We start from the raw sequence: 18472 nt of genomic DNA on the forward strand, positions 1-18472 counted from the left end.
CAGATGATTCGCTGTGGTGACCCCTGAAAGGGAACAGCAGAAAGACAAAGAAGAAGAACTAACATTCGAAGGAAAATAAAAAATGTTTATCTGAGACGCCACAGGGATTTTTGGAGATGCAAATGGTTTAATAAACCAAAAAGTACAGATGTGTTGTTTGTACTGTATATTCATAGCCTTCACATACTGTACCGTTAAATAAGAACCCCATCATCCGTACTTTTCCAGAGTTTTATGTTTTGATAATTCCTTTGTCTTCAGGATGCTGGGTTGTTCCAGGAGCACTGACATGCTAAAACAGGTTCATGTTCTCATGCTTTTGGAGATGTAAAGGTTTGTTATTTATTCATTCATCATCTATACTACACCTGTGTAGGGTCGACTTAGGGGACGAGGCAAGATTTACCCTGGACAAGGTGCCAATCCATCACATGGCACGCACACACTATGGGCAATTTGGGAACGGCAATAAACCTAATTTAAACTGTGGGAGGAAACTGAAGTACATGAAGGAAACCCAGCAAGCACCGGGAGAACATGCAAACTCCACGCACACAGACCTGAGGCAGGACTCAAAACCCTTGACCCTGTGAGGCCACAGTGCTAGCCACTACGTGTCGCCATGTAATGGTTTCACCGTGCCGCCATGTTTTGGCTTGTTATGTTTCTGTGAAGTACAATGGCAGTTTATGGCAAACTGGGACTTTTAATTGTGCACAAAAGTTCTGTTTAATTAATCCGTTTAAATGTGTCGATCCTTTAATGAAAAAAAAGGCCTGGTTTGTTTGTCGTCTCGAAGGTGTTCTCTTTTTGCAGGACAATACATAACATTCCACCACTTGCAAATTACAGGAACTTAGTTCAGGGTTATTTCCTTTACAGTCCTGCCCTTACTCCAAGCCTGGACATAAAACTCTGATAAATGAGTCCCGGGTTGACTTGAACACCACTCGTATAATTATAGTAATAAAAAAAATTGAAATTAACATTATTACTATTGTATATTAAATATATTACTGTCCTGCAATACAATCATGTATGGACATCCTTATTCTTTTCGCGTCATGAATAAAAGTCGAGATTTGAATTGTCCATCTTGTGTTACCGTAGCACGTGCTTTAACTTTTGCCCAATTACAAGACACAGTTACATGACGTCATCCTCTGCGTTTAGGGTTCCGACCAATCAGAAGCCTCTATACTCCGCGTCTCAACAAGCGGCGTTCTCTTAAATCACTCTTCTCTAAACCTGTGTATTTTTTGGCTAAAATGCTGTGAAATTTTGCACAGCATGTTGAGGAGATTATTGCTAATTTCTGACGGTGTCTATTCAACAGCAGCTGGCTAGCAAACGTAAACAGGGTGTCAATGCGGCAAGTAGCGTTAGCTTCTTTTGCTTTAGCTAGCCACTTAGCCCGGGTGTCAGGTCATGTTCACTGTTGTATATGTATTTTTCCTTCTCTTTCTTTTCTACGTCGTGACATACGGCTGTTGCTAAAGTATAGGTTTGGTGAGTTGAAAACAGTTTTTCTGATGTTATTTCGTGCCCCCTCATGTTGCACTTTAACTTTGCTGTATCATTGTCTGAATTAAAGCAGAACTGAATGCTGAAACACAGTAATATGTCTACAGTACAATATTTGCGTTCATTGTTCTAATCTGTTTTTTGTTATGTTTTTTTTTTTTTTTTTTAGAAGGGAGAGGTTGTATCCCGTGATGACGTCACATGGAGACATTGTCAATGGTGTAGTATTTAACTGGTCCATGCAGTTCTAACTGGACATTTTCAACTGGTGGTTGGATCAACTGGTGATTCATCCTCCGTCTGATCTCCTCAAGTGTCAGCGGTGAGATAAGAGCTTACCTCCTTGATGACATCACAACATTGCAGGCTTGAACAACTGTGTGATAAATTGCTACAAGCTAAAATTTTCTTGTCCGCCATATTCAATGCTGATTTTCAGTCTAAATCTTTTTTTCTGCTGTCTAGCGGCAGTGCTGGACTAGATGGTTAAGGCTCTGGGGTATTGGGGCAGTGGCAGCTTAAACGGTTAAGGCTCTCGGTTACTGGAGCAGGGATAACTCAGTGTTTAAGGTGTTGGCCTACTGATCAGAAGTTTCCAGGTTTAAACCCTAGCAGAGCAATTGACTTGGCTGGTTAATGAAGAAAAAAAAGCGATTCAAGTTAAGCTGATCTGTTCTGGCAGAATGAACAGATGTGGCGCCAAAAAAAAAAAAACTGAACAGACTTAAAGGGCTGCTACATCTACCTCTACTGTTTAGGTAAAAGTGAAACAAGAGGGAGAGTTTGAGTTGAAGTTGTTTTTTCTTTTGTTTTATCTAACGGTTAACATACAAAGTGGAATGAAAATATGAACACCACTAGGTTTTTAGTTTTATTATTTTTTAATAAGAGTATTAGACAGCTAAATGTGAGGGGTGGTGTAGATTTTTACTCTGTGATCGCCAAACTGTATAGTCAGTGTCATAGATTTAATAATGAATATGTCCATATGTGGGTTGATCTAAAGCAAGTACTTGGATATTTACAGCATAGCTCATAGTGAGAGGTAAGTGACTTTGTTTACTGATGATGCTCTATACATACATTAACGAAGAATTACAGTTTAAGGAGGTGTTTTCTTTAGGTTTTTTTTTTTTTTGGGGGGGGGGGGGGGGGTGTTTGAGATTGGGAATTACAAGTAAAACGAAGTATAAATCCCTCTGGTGGCACAGGTAATATTAGGAGGTATTTAAACTGCATTGTGGGTAATGTAGAAACCTGTCCTCCAAAGATGAGTATCAATATAAAATAAATTTCGACACTACTGAATATCACATGTTAATGACGAAGATTAAAATGTTCAAGTTGTTTTATGTAGCTTTCACCTATAATACAAATCCAATGTTTCTGTCAGCATTATTTTGTCAAAACAATTAACAATTTTGTCAACAGTTAAAATTACCCTGTATTTCAATTCCAGAGAATTCTTATTCCTCAAAAGCCTGTGCCAACATGGAGTATCCTCCAAGTAAGCGACATAGAGGATCACACAATGAAGATCCAGCTGGGACAGACACCTTCGGAGACGATGAAGACTTCACACAGGATGACTTGGAGGAAATTGACATCATTGCATCACAGGCCATCACAAGAGATGGGCAAACTACAACCAGCAAGAGAAGTTTTGCATCTTTTACCGTTTATCCAGAGGAGACCAGAGCACCTGTAAGAGAGGGCAGGAAAACCTTCACCATTGGAAACAGCCATCTAAGCAGCAGCATGGAGAACAACATGGGACCTAAAAGAAATGATACAGCTGGTTAGTGTTTTGTGTGTGTATTTGGATATATAGATGTGTGGATATAAAGATCTTTCCTTTAAGACACACACTTAAAGGAAAACTTTGGAGATGGTTCTAATGCTCGTCTACAATAAGGAGAAGAATGTACAAAAATAGGATGGGCGTTGGGTCAAATCTTAGACTTGGCGGAAGTAGTTTGTTGTTGGAGGGAAATGCCAAACTTTTCTTCTTAACACAATTAGGCCACACCACCCCATGTTCACAATTCACATGCATTTTCACATGCAGTCAGGCTTTCATACCAAAAGAGAAGGTGACTAACAGAGCACATGTATGGCTGTGCAGATTGGTATGGTTTTAAAATGTTGTTACATTTTAAATATGGTCAATAAATTTTAAAAGTTTAAATGAATTGAAGCATAATTGTTGGAACTTGTCACTGTTGAGGCTTATGGGTACTAACTGTTGTGTTTGTGTATAAATTTTTGAGTATGTGCATGTGCAGAAATTTCGTACCAATTAAACTCAAGAAGATTATTATTATTTTTATTAGTATTACAACACCTCCATGGAGATGGGAACTGTGTACCCTACCTGGACTGATTCTCTGACTGCTGGTCAATACTAATCAAACACAGTCATGATTTCATTTCTGTTTTTTTTTTCTCCAATTTTATTTGTTTTTCCTGGAAAGACATTCCATTTGTCTTTATTTCCAATACTAGATACTTAACATCTGATTAATGCATTTCTACCTGAAATGATTGTGTTTTCAGGATTGTTCCTGTTTTTTTATCTAACTTTAAAGGAGGTGGCCAAGACCGAGATGAGCTGTACTACAACCGCCTGGAAGCCCAGCAAGCAGAGCTAAAGAGGAAGGTGCGTGCATTCTTTACGTTCATAGAGATGATTTGTAATGTTGTAATTAATCAGCAAAAGCATTTTATTATTTTTTTTAAAGAAATACAAATTCACCATTGTAAGAATAGTGGTGTAACTTGCAGGTCAATCACAATCTGATAAAATGACATGAAGCTTTGAGAAACAAATTTAAGTTATATTACCCACATCTCTTCCAAGCCTCACTTTCATTTTTTAAACATTACAGGTACAGGCACATACAAAAATTTGACATAAACAAAATATGCTTTTGCAAAACATTTCTGCATAAAAAAACTTCTATAAAGAGTAATAAAATAAACAGTCAATATTTGGAGTGAAAAGTCATTGCTTAAAATCAGGAGTTTTAGACACAGATTTCTGCAGTTTTATAGGAAAACAGCTGTTAGGTTTTACTGAGCGTGCTGGAGAATGAGTTCTTCTGGTAACTTTCTCACACTTGCTGCTTTCTATTTTAATGCAAATCCCAACAGCGAACATTTTTGTTTTCATCTGAAAATATTTTTTTCTTTACAGCCATGCATATATTTTCCTGTAATGTTATTAATTTATAAATTTCTAAGTTATATATGGAAATACTGAATGATTTTGTACATAATTATGCAAACCCAATAAACATATATACCAAAATTGGTACAGCATATAATATGGTGCCTAAAACTTTTGCACAGTAAAAGTAACAGTAACTTTTGCTTCTCAAGCACAGGTTGTTACTAAGGAAAAGTAATTGATCTTTAAGATGGTTTACACTATTTTCAAATCTGATTGTTTTTAAATTCTCTTTTCTCCATTTCTTAGATAGCAATGTATCATTCAGAATCGGTTAATGTCACTTAATATTATCCTTAAACTAAAAGTGTAGCGAGTGCAGGCATGGTTTCTTTAATCAATGTGTTTCGCACATAGCTGAAGGAGGTAGAAGAGCAGATCCTGATGAAGAATGGTGAAATCCGAGTCCTGCGAGACTCTCTCAGACTGGCCAATCAGGAGAAGGAGCTGCAGCGACAGACTCATCTCGAGCTGGAAAGAGACCGAGCTCATGTCCAGAGTGAAAAAGAGAAGGAGCTTTCCAAGAAGGTTAGTTATTAAGATGAAACTAGACATTATATCTTAGTTAATGAGCCAGACATGCTTTAGAAATGTAATAGTTATATTGTTATAGCTAGTATTGTGGCGAGGCTGGAGATTTATTTCATAGATATGTTCACTTAAAGTTTAAGTAGGCTTTATTGTCATTTCAACCATATACAGTTAGTACACAGTAAAACGAAACAACGTTCCTCCAGGACCAAGGTGCTACATGCAACATAAATTTACAACGTAAATTAACAGAAACACTTAACTAGCTAACCAAGAGGCCTAGTTAGCTGGCTAGCAGCGACAGGACAGAAAGACCTAACATAAATTACAACATAAATTAACAAAAACTAACTAGCTAAGTATACTGTAACTACAGGTTTTATAGACAACATAAAGTGCATGTGCAAATGTGCAAACAAATAATATATATAATATATAATGGATAATGTATATAGATAACAAATCATTTGTGTGTGTATATATATATATATATATATATATATATATATATTTTTTTTTTTTTTTAAATTAATAACAGTGCCATATTATCAGATAAGCCTTAAACGTTCTGTGCAATTTGGTAAAATAAAAGTTAGAAGTTCTACTTCTAGTGAACAGTTTTAGGTTGTATAGATCTAAATCAGAATTACTTTATTGATCCCCGTGGGAAAATTCTCTTTCATTACAGAACAAACTCCTGATGAAAATAAAGATTTAAGAAGACATATAAAGATGGTAGAGAAGATTTAAATACAAATAAAAACAATAAAGTAATTAAAATAAAAATATATACAAATAAAAATAGAATAATATAAACATAAAAAAATAAAAAATAAAAAAAATAGTCAAATAACCAATAAAAGTAAAACCTATAGCAGCAATAACCAATAAAGTAAAACCTATAGCAGCAATTATATGGACATTAAATTATATTGACATTGTTATTACCAACAGACGTATACACAGTATACATGGTTATTAAGTGGTTATCTACTGCTCCAAAAAGAAACAGCATTTCATTTTTGGTGCCATTTTTATATTTTCTTATTTAGGTGGAGTCGTTAAAGTCTGAGTTGCACTTTAAGGAAGCTGAGATGAATGAAATGAAGAATAAACTGCAGAGCTCTGAGCGTGGTGCGAAGGTAGTTGGCACTCCTATAAGAAACAGGTAACAGCAACAGCGTATGAATTCCTCTGATTTGTTCTTCTAAAGAATACACACTGAACGCAAAACAAATTCTTTCTGGATGCAGTGGGAGCTCTCCTGGGAACCGTGCGTTTGTGACGAAGGAGTCTTTTTCAGCTGAGTTGCCTGGAAAACCATCAGCAGCAGAAGTTCGGTGTACAGATGGTATGATGGTATTAAATCAAAGATCTGTGTACTTGCTATTCTACGTTTGCTATCTGCACAATACTGGACATAATGTTTCATGTTGTAATGCCTTCAGTATGAGCTAATTTTGCTAATAGAAACCAAATACGTTTAATTAACCTTTCAGATAAAATGCACTAACAGCAATGCTGTATTGTACAAGCTCAACAGTTCTCCTGGGTAAAAGTTTTTGGCCAGGCTCTGACGCAGTGACAATGTTGTGTAAAATGGGTTGGGGGAAGAACGTCAACGCATTGCAAAATGACACCCGTCAAAGGAAGTGATTAAATTTGCCAGTGTGTAGTAAGTGGACTGTTAGGCAGATCTGGAAACAATGGGAAAAATAATTTGATTGGTTCTGTTCTCTCGAAATCATAAATTTTTTTATGTTATATTGTAATGCTTCTTTTGGGATACTTTTTTTTTTTGTTTACATTATTAATAATAATTATAATAATAATAATTTAAACTAGTGTAAAACATACACTAATGATATCTGCTAGAGTGAACAATGTGTTAAATTAATTTACTGTATTTAGTTATTAATTCATTTGGATGTCATTGTTTAGACTGAGGGTAAGCTTTACATGGGCAATATGAACAGTGTTGAAGTTGTGTTGAGTTCTCTGCAGTGTCCTGCAATACGAATATTCTGTTAAGCATTGTCAAAATTATAACCTCAATAATACTAATGTGAGCAGTAAACTCATGACCTAATACAAAAAGGGTTCACAAATACGTCATGTATATTTTTTAAATAATAGGAAGCTAAAGGTGAAGGTAGAGGTGGCAAAGGCTAAACAAAGGACATATGAGGTCTTGTATGCTAGATTGGATAGTAAGAAGGGTGAGGTGGATCTGTAAGGGTTGGCGAGGCAGAAAGATAGAGATGGAAAGAATGTGTAGCATGTTAGAGTAATTGAAGATAGAGATGGAAATGTACTGACAGATGCCAGGTAGGAGATGGAAAGATAGAAGAAGTACTTTAAAGAGTTGATGAATGAGGAAAATGAAAGAGAACAAAGATTAGAAGACGTGACTGTTTTGTGGAGCAGGAAGTAGCAAATATTAGTAAAAGTGAGGTGAGAAGGGCGTTGAAGAGGATAAAGAGTGAAAAGGCTGTTGGTCCTGATGACATACCTGTGGAGGTATGGAAGTGCTTAGGAGAGGTGGCAGTAGAGTTTCTAACTAGTTTGTTTAACAAGATCTTGGAGAGTGAGAGGATTTCAGAGGAATGGAGGAGAAGTGTATTTTTAAGAACAAGGGATATGTGCAGATCTGTGTCAACTACAGAGGCATAAAGCTAATGAGCCATACAATGAAGCTTTGGGAAAGAGTAGTGAAGCTAGTTTAAGGGCAGAGGTGAGCATTGTGAGGAGCAATATGGTTTCATTCCTAGGAAGAGTACAGCAGATGCAGTATTTGCTTTGAGGATGCTGGTGGAGAAGTACAGGGAAGGTAATGAAGAGTTGCATTGTGTCTTTGTAGATTTAAAGAAAGCATACGACAGGGTGCTGAGAGACAAGCTGTGGTTTTGTATGAGGAAGTCTGGAGTGGCAGAGAAGTATGTTAGAGTGGTGGGTCTGCATCAAGGATCAGCTCTAAGCCCCTTTTTGTTTGTTTGAGTTCATCAGAGGGACAACCCATGTTAGATGTTTTGGAGATAAAGTCAGAGAGGCCAGATTGAGGTGGTTTGGACATGTTCAGAGGAGAGATGGTGAATATATCGGTAGAAGGATGCTGAGGTTGGAACTGCCAGGCAGGAGGACGAGAGGAAGACCAAAGAGGAGATTTATGGATGTAATGAAAGTGGACATGAAGTTAGTTGGTGTGAGAGAAGAAAATGCAGAGGTTAGGGTTAGATGGAGGCAGATGATCCACTGTAGCGACCCCTGAAAGGGGTGAAAGACAAAGAAGTAGAAATAATATAAAGCTAATATGAAAAACAAACATATATCTACAAGCCTAATGAGCCATAATAAAATTTATTTATTTATATATCTATTATCCTCAATGATTGTTCTTATTGGATGACTTTTGTAGTTGTCTAGCACTATTTTTCTGTTTTAACAATATTTAACTTGTTTGAAATAGGAGGGAAACAAAACCAAGAAAAAGATTTTAAGGGGCACATGATCTCTGCTACAGCAAATGGGCTTCATCACAAAGGTAATTATGAATATCATCATTTTTTATCTTGCTTTAAAGGAATTTGTGCAGCTGTGAGGCTGATGTTGATTTGTATTTGCAGGACCTGCGTTATTGAATCTGCTGCTTCAGCACCCTTTAGAGCCGAGCTCTTTAGGCATCTGTCACTTGCTGTGCATCAGTCCAGATGCTCTACCTGTCATATTAACCCAGTCAGACTACCCCAGTCCGTAAGTTCTTTACGATTAAGTTGGATTTGATTAAAAATCAAAGCACTTAAGTCTTTGTGAATTATCACTGCTTTGATCAGAATAGTTTCCTAGTAGGGCCTATAAGGGCAACAGCTGCATCTTTTTACCTTGCTAGTCATGCAGCGTAACGCATTTCTTAAAATAATCTGCACTCTTTCACATACAGCACTTACAGTGTTACAGTGGTTAAAAGAGGAAGAGTAATGCCAGCCTTCCCCTTCCCAATTTTACTCAGGTGACTCTTGGGCTGTGGCATTGTTAGAATTCTAACTCCTGGATGACTTTTCTGACTATATGGTCAAATATTTCTGTTGTGCCGCTTCATTCAAAAGTAACCAAATGCAATCTTGTCAGTCTTTTAACTCTGAGCGATCTAAAAACTCTTTGGTTATACTTTGCATGCACTCATTATGAACATGAATTCATGACAGTATTGTTCATGATGGTTTTAAACTAGTCTTTTTTTCTTTTTTTTTAGACATAATTATAAAACTTACATTTTTAATAGATGAAAATCCCAAGAATTTAGTGCACAAGAAGTTTTAGTATAGCTTTTCTAAAATGAGCATATAGTTAATCATGCAATACATCCCCAATTATAAACTCACACTCAAATTGTCCAATGTAGTTCTCAACATACCATTTTTAGCATTCACACTGGTGTGACCGCACATACAGCGCCCTCGGTCACATGTCAGTCAGTACGTCAGACATGTGGATGGCAAGGTTGAGACAAAAATAGATGAGAGAGTAACACGTCTAATAACAAAATGTAGACTGTACTAATATTTTTCTTAAATAATATTTTTAGTTTTATAAAATAATAGTTTAACATTAAATCATAGCTGATTTATAATCGAAATATTGTAAGATATCATAAACCTGCCAGTTCAATGCCCTCAAAAGTGTTGTAAAGTACAGCAGGAGCTTGATAATAAAGAGGTCATATCCAATGACTGTAGTTTCTTAACGTACACCGCTATGTCTTTTTTTTCTCCTAACGTGTTCAGTAAAAAGTACATTTAGTAACTGATTCATCATTGTTAGCCTTTTTTTGTTGGATGCATGCTTGCCCTACACAATGGCAGATGTTAAGATTCTGGATCACATAACTGTATAGCAAATATTATTAATAATAAATACAATGTATTATTGAAAACATGCATAAGACTGGACCTCGCTACTCTAGATTGTAAACATCTTTACTGATGATAAAATCACTTTATCACACCCTTTTGTAGCTCATTGCTTTACAGTAGGTCACTGGGTCTAGTCTTATCAGTAAGATTCATGGTAGTTACTTATCTACAGATTGAACTAAACATGAACCCTAATTCATATTCTCCAGGACATCTTCAAGCGGTTCCAGGTCTTCCTCAACAGACATCCGGTTGCTCCATCAGCCTCGAGTGCACTTTTATCAGCATCAGAGGCTGGCTATGTCAGGACTGGCCATGCTAACACATTGTGCCTCCACTCAGCTCCTTAAAAGATCATGCCCCCCTGCTGTTCATTTTCTTCCTTTACTTCACTACCACATCAGCCTTTATTGTCAGACCCTCGAGACCAGTGACAAGTCAGGAAAGAGTCCACTTCGACCAAGTGCACTATCAGGTAGTTAGGGGAACCTCCGGACTCTGTGCTTGATCATTGGTCATTAAATCTTGTCATTTTTGTGTCAACATTTCATGAGTCTGTTTCATTAAAGATTTTAATGTAAAATTATGTATTATGATACTGTAAAATTAGGATGAACGTTGTACTATAGACTGAAGTGTTTTTGTTTTTTGTGTGTATTTGATGTGACTTTTGTGCATTTATAAAGTTATCTTTTTGATTCTTTTTTTTCTTTGTTTTTTTCCCCCCTTATCCGTGTAACCAGGTGCATCTGACAGCAGCTCTGCTTCCACGGTCGAGGAGTCTATAGGTGTTCAAGAAGAATTCGCTATAGCAGCTATAAAAGCTCTTTATCACATTGTGTGCGAAAGCAGCGAAGCCGTAATCTCTGTCCTGGGAGGTCAAGAGATAAAGGACTCAGAAAAGCCTGATGAAAACCGAACCCACCACCCTGAGAGTACCGGGCACAGCAGCACTACAGAGAACCACAGTGATGATCCACAATCCCACAGTGCTCTACTCAAGATGCTCTTCCAGTTGGTGGATGTGAAGTTTGTCAGTAATGCAGGTCAGAGAGAAGTGGTGGTGAATTGTAGTCTGAGGACTCTGTGTGCGCTGGCTGAAAGAGCAGAGGAGGAGAGTCAACTCTTGAGGTAAACGTCTAGGACAGTTTCTTTTACGCACTGTTGGTTTTCGCCATCCCTGGTGGTAGCTATGATATGGAAGAGCTGGCATATTTATACTCTCTTCTTTATTAAAATTGCCCTTAATTTAGATGAGAGAGGAGGAGGGAGGGGGATATTGTGTAGGATGACTTTCTCAGCAGACACGCACACTAACTGCTTTCTGACAGAGAGACTCTGGAAACTGGATGTTTAATTCTCTCTAATGACACTTGTTTTTGCTTTGTGTGCGCACACAAACGTGGTCACAATGTTATAGTAAACAGTACACGTGCGCACAGATGTTGATTATATGAGTGACGCACTGGGGGATCATTAACCACAATCCCAGAGAGGGAAAAACTATTGGCTCAATTGTGAACACATGATGCTCAGTAGAAAAAAAAAGCATGCATAATACTTGTATGTCAAGACTCTGGTTGTTTATCAAGTTTTTTTAAATTTTTATTTTGCTCACAGACCAAGTTACTGTAATTTACATGTATCAGTCGGGAAAGGGTTATAAAGCCATTTCAAAGGTAAGAGTAAGAGCATCCACAATTGAATAATTGACATCTAAAGATCTGCAGTCCTCACTTGTCTCAGTTAAGGTCAGTGTTCATGGCTCAACAATAAGAAAGTGACTGGCAAAAAAATAACAGTCTTGTCTAATATGTGCCAAAAAACATCTGGATTATTCCCAAGATTACTTGCCAAATATTGTGTGGACTGACATCACGTGTAAAACTAACACAATATTTTATGAAAAGAACATCATACCAACAGTCAAACATGGTGGTGGTAGTGTGATGGTCTGGAGCTGCTTTGCATCTTGCTTAGACGAATTACCATAATTGATGGAACCATAAATTCTGTGCTCTACCAGAAAATCCAAGGTCAATGTCAGTTTGTGACCTCAAGCGCACATGGGTCACGTGGCAGAAAAAAAAAAAGATAATTAAAAAATAGCTTTTTATTATCTTTTTGTCGTTTTTTATCATTGTAGGTTATCTTTGAGATTAAACAAATTTTAAATATTACGCAATAATTTAATTGTGACAAATATCCGCAATAGATCATTAAATACTTTTACACAGTACTATAGGATCTGTTTGTCATTGTACTGTTCTGAATACAGATTTCAGGTGGTGTTGGAAAGTCAGACTGTGACCCAGAACTTGTCTTTGGACTCGCCATACAGCACTGTTTGGCTTTTTGTGAGATTTCTGGCACTTCTTGTGGATTGTGACAAAATAGCAAACAAGCTTTGCTCTCATAAATGTAAGTATAATATAATGTATAAAGGACAGGGCTTTAGCAGTCATCGCCTGTGTGCTTGTTCGTATGTAATGCAGTAATGTTCAAACTTTTTTTTCCTTTTTTTTTTTTTCTAGATGTTTGCCCATTTGCACGACTTTTCCAGTATGTGACCTCCAGATCAAATAAAGTCATTACTGAGGACATGTGGTCACGTTTGGAAGTTGAGGTAATCCAAAGAATTGTTTTATGCATACACGTAGCTTTTGTCCAAATCATCCCGTTTTTATTTCCCCCAGCTTTGTCACGATACCTAGGTGCCAATTTGATTTACATCGATTCTGGAAGTATCATTTATTTTATAAATATCCTGATTTAATATAATTTTTTCTTTTATTCAGATTTTGTTAGAATTTTAAACAAACTATTTGCTCCTGGATAGCAGGATGCTGTGTAAACAGTTTAACGTGCACCATCTGCAGGATTCTTTAGGAATTGCAACACTTTACCACCTGAAAAGCAAGCAATTTATATATATATATATATATATACACACACACACACAGTACAGGCCAAAAGTTTGGACACACCTTCACTCATTCAATGTGTTTTCTTTATTTTCATGACCATTTACATTGGTAGATTTTCACTGAAGGCATCAAAACTATGAATGAGCACATGTGGAGTTATGTACTTAACAAAAAAAGGTTAAATAACTGAAAACATGTTTTATATTATAGTTTCTTCAAAATAGCCACCCTTTGCTCTGATTACTGCTTTGCACACATTTGGCATTCTCTCGATGAGCTTCAAGAGAGAGTCACCTAAAATGGTTTTCCAACAGTCTTGAAGGCGTTCCCAGAGGTGTTTAGTACTTGTTGGCCCCTTTGCCTTCACTCTGCGGTCCAGCTCACCCAAAACCATCTCGATTGGGTTCATAATAATATATATATATATATATATATATATATTTTTTTTTTATTATTTTTTTTAATCGATTTTAGTGTTGGAAATACATGAATTTCTGCTAAAAAAGAATTATGATGCGTAACCCCCCTCTCATCTCTAATGTTTATGGTCCTGTAACTATTTAGCATTTTCTGATTACAGGACTTCTGTTGTCTCAGCCAAGGAGATATGCTTAAATGAATATATAAATTTTTATGCCATGCTCTTCATCAACACTTCTGTCTGTGCATGCAATTGTATAAAGTAAAACAGATTCTCTGATATAGAGGCTATGTTATCAAAAAAAATGGGTTGAGTATTTATTTACACCTTTATTTATATGTCGCAGGTTTTCCGATTGTTAACCAAACTGTTTACTCAGAAGACACTGACGTGGGCTGCTTTCAATACTGAATCAAGCTGCCTATGCAGCAGTGAGGTAGGAAGCACAAGAAGATTTTTTTAGCTTGACTTATCAGCTAATGCTTAATAATAGACTTTTTTTTTTTTTTTTTAAACACAGTTTTTACCAAACAAAAAAGGTATAAATAGCTTTACACAAAAAACTGTCTGAGATGGTAATGGGAAGAAACTTTGAGAAAAACCAGACTCAACAGGGAGCCCATCCTCATTTAGGTGAAACAGAAAGCAGGAATTGATCTGCATTCATACTGTGTGTTAGGTGGCAGCCAGTTCAGCTATAACAGTTGATGTTAATTGATGTTAAAATGAAGTCCAGGTAGTTATTGGAGACAATTGCAGTCTTGAACTATCGAGCAAACGCAGCCAAGTCAAGTCCTCAGAGAAACAGCTGTCAACACCAGTCGAGGCCAGAACCGTCCTCATGGTAGAGTGAAACCATCCCCTAACACCAGATGCATCCTAAAGAGACACATGCAGCATCCATGCGATGAGATCTCCAACCAGAAGCTAGGCACCAGGATGGGTCAGACAGGTCCGGAGGGCAGAGGGAGTCTGGATCACTGGCAGCTCCGGAACGGCATGTGTAGCTCGACAGAGAGAGGGAAGAGGGAGAGGGGGGGAGAGAGGGAAGAGAGAGAACAGGAGAGGGGAGAGCAGAAGAGGAGAGATAACAGTTAGGTATGGTCGCAGTCACATAATGTATAATATGAATGAATATTTATTGTAGAGTGCAAGCAGAGACTCCGGCAGGACTAACTATAACAGCATAACTAAAAGAGCCAGAAGAAAACACAGACATGAGGGCTCGCTGAGATCTAAAGCAAACAATCACCTCACCGTCAACAAACTTGAGTGATCAATGAGAGTGGGGAAGATAGCATCTAAACATACCAGTTCACCTAATACTCTGTCCATCCCCCAGATCTGCTCCTTTACACAGGACAATTCTATTTACAAAAATGCTTGATTAAGTCCAGGCTAAAAACCTATTTATTTAAACACTGAGACTGTGTCTGAGTCCTGAACACTATTTGGAAGACTATTCCATAACTTTGGGGCTTTGTAAGAAAAAGCTCTGCCCCCAGCTGTAGTTTTCGTTATACGTGGTATTGACAAGCAACCTGCATTCTTTGATCGAAGTAGGCGTGGCGGATCGTAAGACACTAACAGTTTGCTCAGATACTGCGGCGCAAGACCATTTAATGCTTTATATGTCAAGAGTAGTATTTTAAAATCAATGCGAAATTTCACGGGGAGCCAATGAAGTGAAGATAAGATATGTGTGATGTGCTCGTATCTTCTGGTTCTAGTGAGGACTCTCGCTGGTGCATTCTGGACTAGCTGAAGCTTATTTACGCACCTAGTTGAACAACCAGACAGTAAGGCATTACAACCAACCTATAGTATAGTCCAGGTATAGTCCAACCTAGACGTGATAAAAGCATGAACTAGTTTTTCTGCATCGTTTATCGACTAAAAATATATAAGACAGTATATTGTCTTATCTTGGCAGTATTTCTGAGGTGAAAGAATGCTATCCTGGTGATATTATCTACATGAGCTTCAAATGAAAAGCTGGAATCTATAATCACACAGAGGTCTTTTACTGTTGCACTTGATGGAACAGAAAGGCTATCTAAAGTTACAGTGTGATCTAAAATCTTACTTCTAGCTGAATGCAGTCCTATGACTAGAACTTCTGTCTTATCAGGGTTAAGCAGAAGGTAGTTAATTAGCATCCAATCTCTTATATCCTGCACACAGTGCTCAACTTAAGTGAGCTAAATTTTAATCTGGTTTTGCTGAGACATATAACTGTGTCTCGTCAGCGTAACAATGAAAACTAATACCATGTTTATGTTGCCCAGAGTAAGCATGTAAAGGGAAAAAAGCAGTGGGCCTAAAACTGAACCTTGTGGAACACCAAACTTCACTAGAGAACATGCAGAACAATCACCATTTAAGTCTACATACTGATTAGTTAAATAGGATCTGAGCCAGGAGAGGGCTGTACCCTCAACTCCTACTACATTTTCTAATCTATAAAGAAGAATACCATGATCAAAGGTGTCAAAAGCTGCACTGAGGTAGAGTAATACAAGCATAGTTACACAACCCTGATCAGAGGCCACTAGAAGGTCATTTACTACTTTAACGAGTGCTGTCTCTGTGCTGTGATGAGGTCTAAATCCTGACTGATACAGTTCATGTATGCTATTTATATGTATATATAAGCATAGCTGCTCCACTACTATATTTTCGAGAATCTTAAAGATAAAGGGGAGGTTTGATATTGGCCTGTAATTGGACAGCTGGCAGGGGTCGAGGTCAGATTTCTTAATAATCAGTTTAATAACTGCTAATTTAAAAGATTTTGGAACATACCCAATGCTGAGTAAGGAATTAATTATTCTCAATAGGGGTTCTGTTATTACTGGTACTATCTGTTTAAGAAAATGTGTCGGTATAGGATTTAATATACAGGTTGATGAATTTGCAGAAGAGATGAGTGAAATTAGTTCATTCTCTTCAAGGGAAGTAAAGAATTCTAGGTTCCGATCTGACATAGTTTAACATCTGCATCAATTGCATTGTCCGCTTTCAACGCCTTAATTTTATGCCTGATATTTACAATTTTATTACTAAAAAAATTCATAAAGTCCTCACTATTGCACGAAGTTGTGGATTATTAGGTCATCAGTTTCTGAAATACTCAGACCAGCATGTTTGTTACCAATAACCAAGTAATTGATCTCACACTCAGCATTTCCTAATTCTGCTGTTGACTATGTCTGTATTCTTGTGTCGGGCATGGTTAAAAACTATTTTGTGAACTATCCCTAATTTGTTGTTCTTGGATCAGGACTTAATCTTTTTTTACCAAATGTTTTGCATTGCAGAGACAAATGATCACACATGATTGAGAGAGAGAGAGAGAGAGAGAGAGGGAGAGAGATAACAACATGATGCAGCCGGTTGACCTGACCTAAGTCAAGCTCTAACCTTAGTTGTGTTATACGTTATGCCACTTTTCTGATCAGGTGGTCCGGATGGTGGTGCTGGTCTTACACAGACAGTGGCTGAGTATCAAAGCTCAGGAGAAGCAAGTAGGCGGTATTCAAACATGGACGAGTCCAGGTGTTCACTCACTGAGGGAGACTCTTATGTTACTGCACTGGCTGCTGCTGAACGACTCTTCTTTCTCAATGCACTGTCTGGATGTGTTGCACATGTACCATCAGATCATCCCAGGCATCAGAGACACGCTCCGTAGGATCCCTGACCTCACAGAGTGTGAAGGTGATGAAATACATTCAGCGTTTTATTTGTATAAAATAATAAATTATTTAGTTTGGTCAGCTGCAGTCCTCTGGGCATTGATTGTATCTATAAAGAAAGTTTAACCACTTCCTGTGGATGGTACCAAACTTTTATAGCTGTGTCACTTTGTGAAAAATTACTGGATTATAAGCCTTAAAGATCTGTTTTATATTGTTTATTTGTTTCATTATAGTGAGATCTACTTTAATATATAAGAATACGTAGCCGTTATAGCAGTCTCGTGTGTAACTGACTCGCTCATCGTCTGTATCGCTTATTCCTGTATACAGCGTCACAGGGAGTCTGGAGCCCATCCCCTATAATATTGGTCCAACCTTTGCAGCGATAACAGCTTTAACTGTTCTGAGAAGGCTTTCCACCAGAGTTTGAAGTGTAGCTCTGGGGATTTGTGATCATTCAGCCACAAGCACATTACTGAAGTCAGTCACTGTTGTCTGGTGGGGTGGCCTCAGATGCAGTTAGTGTTCCATGTCATCCCAGAGATGTCCAGTTGAGTTGAGGGCACAGTTCTGCGCAGAAACCAGAGATGTTGTCTTACTGGAAAATGATTGAACCTGTTCATTTCAGTAAAGGGAAATTGTATTGATAAATCACATGGATATTCTAAAGAATCATGTGCTTTTAAACTTTGTTTAGGAGGAATCAGAAAGAACCGCAAATGCATGTGATGGTCAGGTGTCACAATAACTTTGGCAACATAGTGTAAACATACAAGAGTTATTTTGGTCTTAAGTTAGAGATGACTAAAGGAGACCTTATTTTTTTTGGCATGAGAATGTTGTGAAGGCCATAAAACAAACAACTGTCCTTTAATTCTTTACAGAACTGGCTATAGAGGAGATCTGTCGACCAGACGCTGAGGAAGTGGAAGATATGGACATTGACGCCGGTTCTTAATTGCAAGTGAAAATTTTCACAGACGCCAAGACATGTTTCTCTGGGTTGTCTAGTGTATTAGTGAGTCTGATAAGAATTGACACGTCCAGCTGCTCACTACGATCCTTAAAGAAAAACTAAAAGTAGCTTTTTTGTGTTTTTAGTGATAAGTTGTGCGACTGGTTTGAACAATTTATAAATACCTAAACCTGTTAGTCTATGAATTTTAGCCTTTTCATGTGCATCAAACTGTACTTATGGTAAATATTAGTCATCTGAATAAATAAAAAAA

At 37.4% G+C, this 18472-nt stretch overlaps 1 protein-coding gene across 1 annotated transcript; it reads left to right on the forward strand.

The window, feature by feature from the left end:
• The first annotated feature begins 1212 nt into the window (after nt 1-1212).
• Nucleotides 1213-18460, forward strand: atrip (ATR interacting protein). Its single transcript, XM_053483800.1, has 16 exons — nt 1213-1509; nt 1694-1846; nt 2984-3322; nt 4113-4183; nt 5111-5281; nt 6337-6452; nt 6538-6635; nt 8751-8825; nt 8908-9034; nt 10404-10669; nt 10938-11325; nt 12473-12615; nt 12729-12820; nt 13889-13978; nt 17004-17262; nt 18128-18460. The coding sequence occupies exons 3-16, from the start codon at nt 3016-3018 to the stop codon at nt 18199-18201; spliced, it is 2277 nt and encodes a 758-aa protein (XP_053339775.1). The 5' UTR covers nt 1213-1509; nt 1694-1846; nt 2984-3015; the 3' UTR covers nt 18202-18460.
• Nucleotides 18461-18472: the final 12 nt, after the last annotated feature.

This window comes from Clarias gariepinus, chromosome 23 (assembly GCF_024256425.1).
Source record: "Clarias gariepinus isolate MV-2021 ecotype Netherlands chromosome 23, CGAR_prim_01v2, whole genome shotgun sequence".
Classification (NCBI taxonomy): domain Eukaryota; kingdom Metazoa; phylum Chordata; class Actinopteri; order Siluriformes; family Clariidae; genus Clarias; species Clarias gariepinus.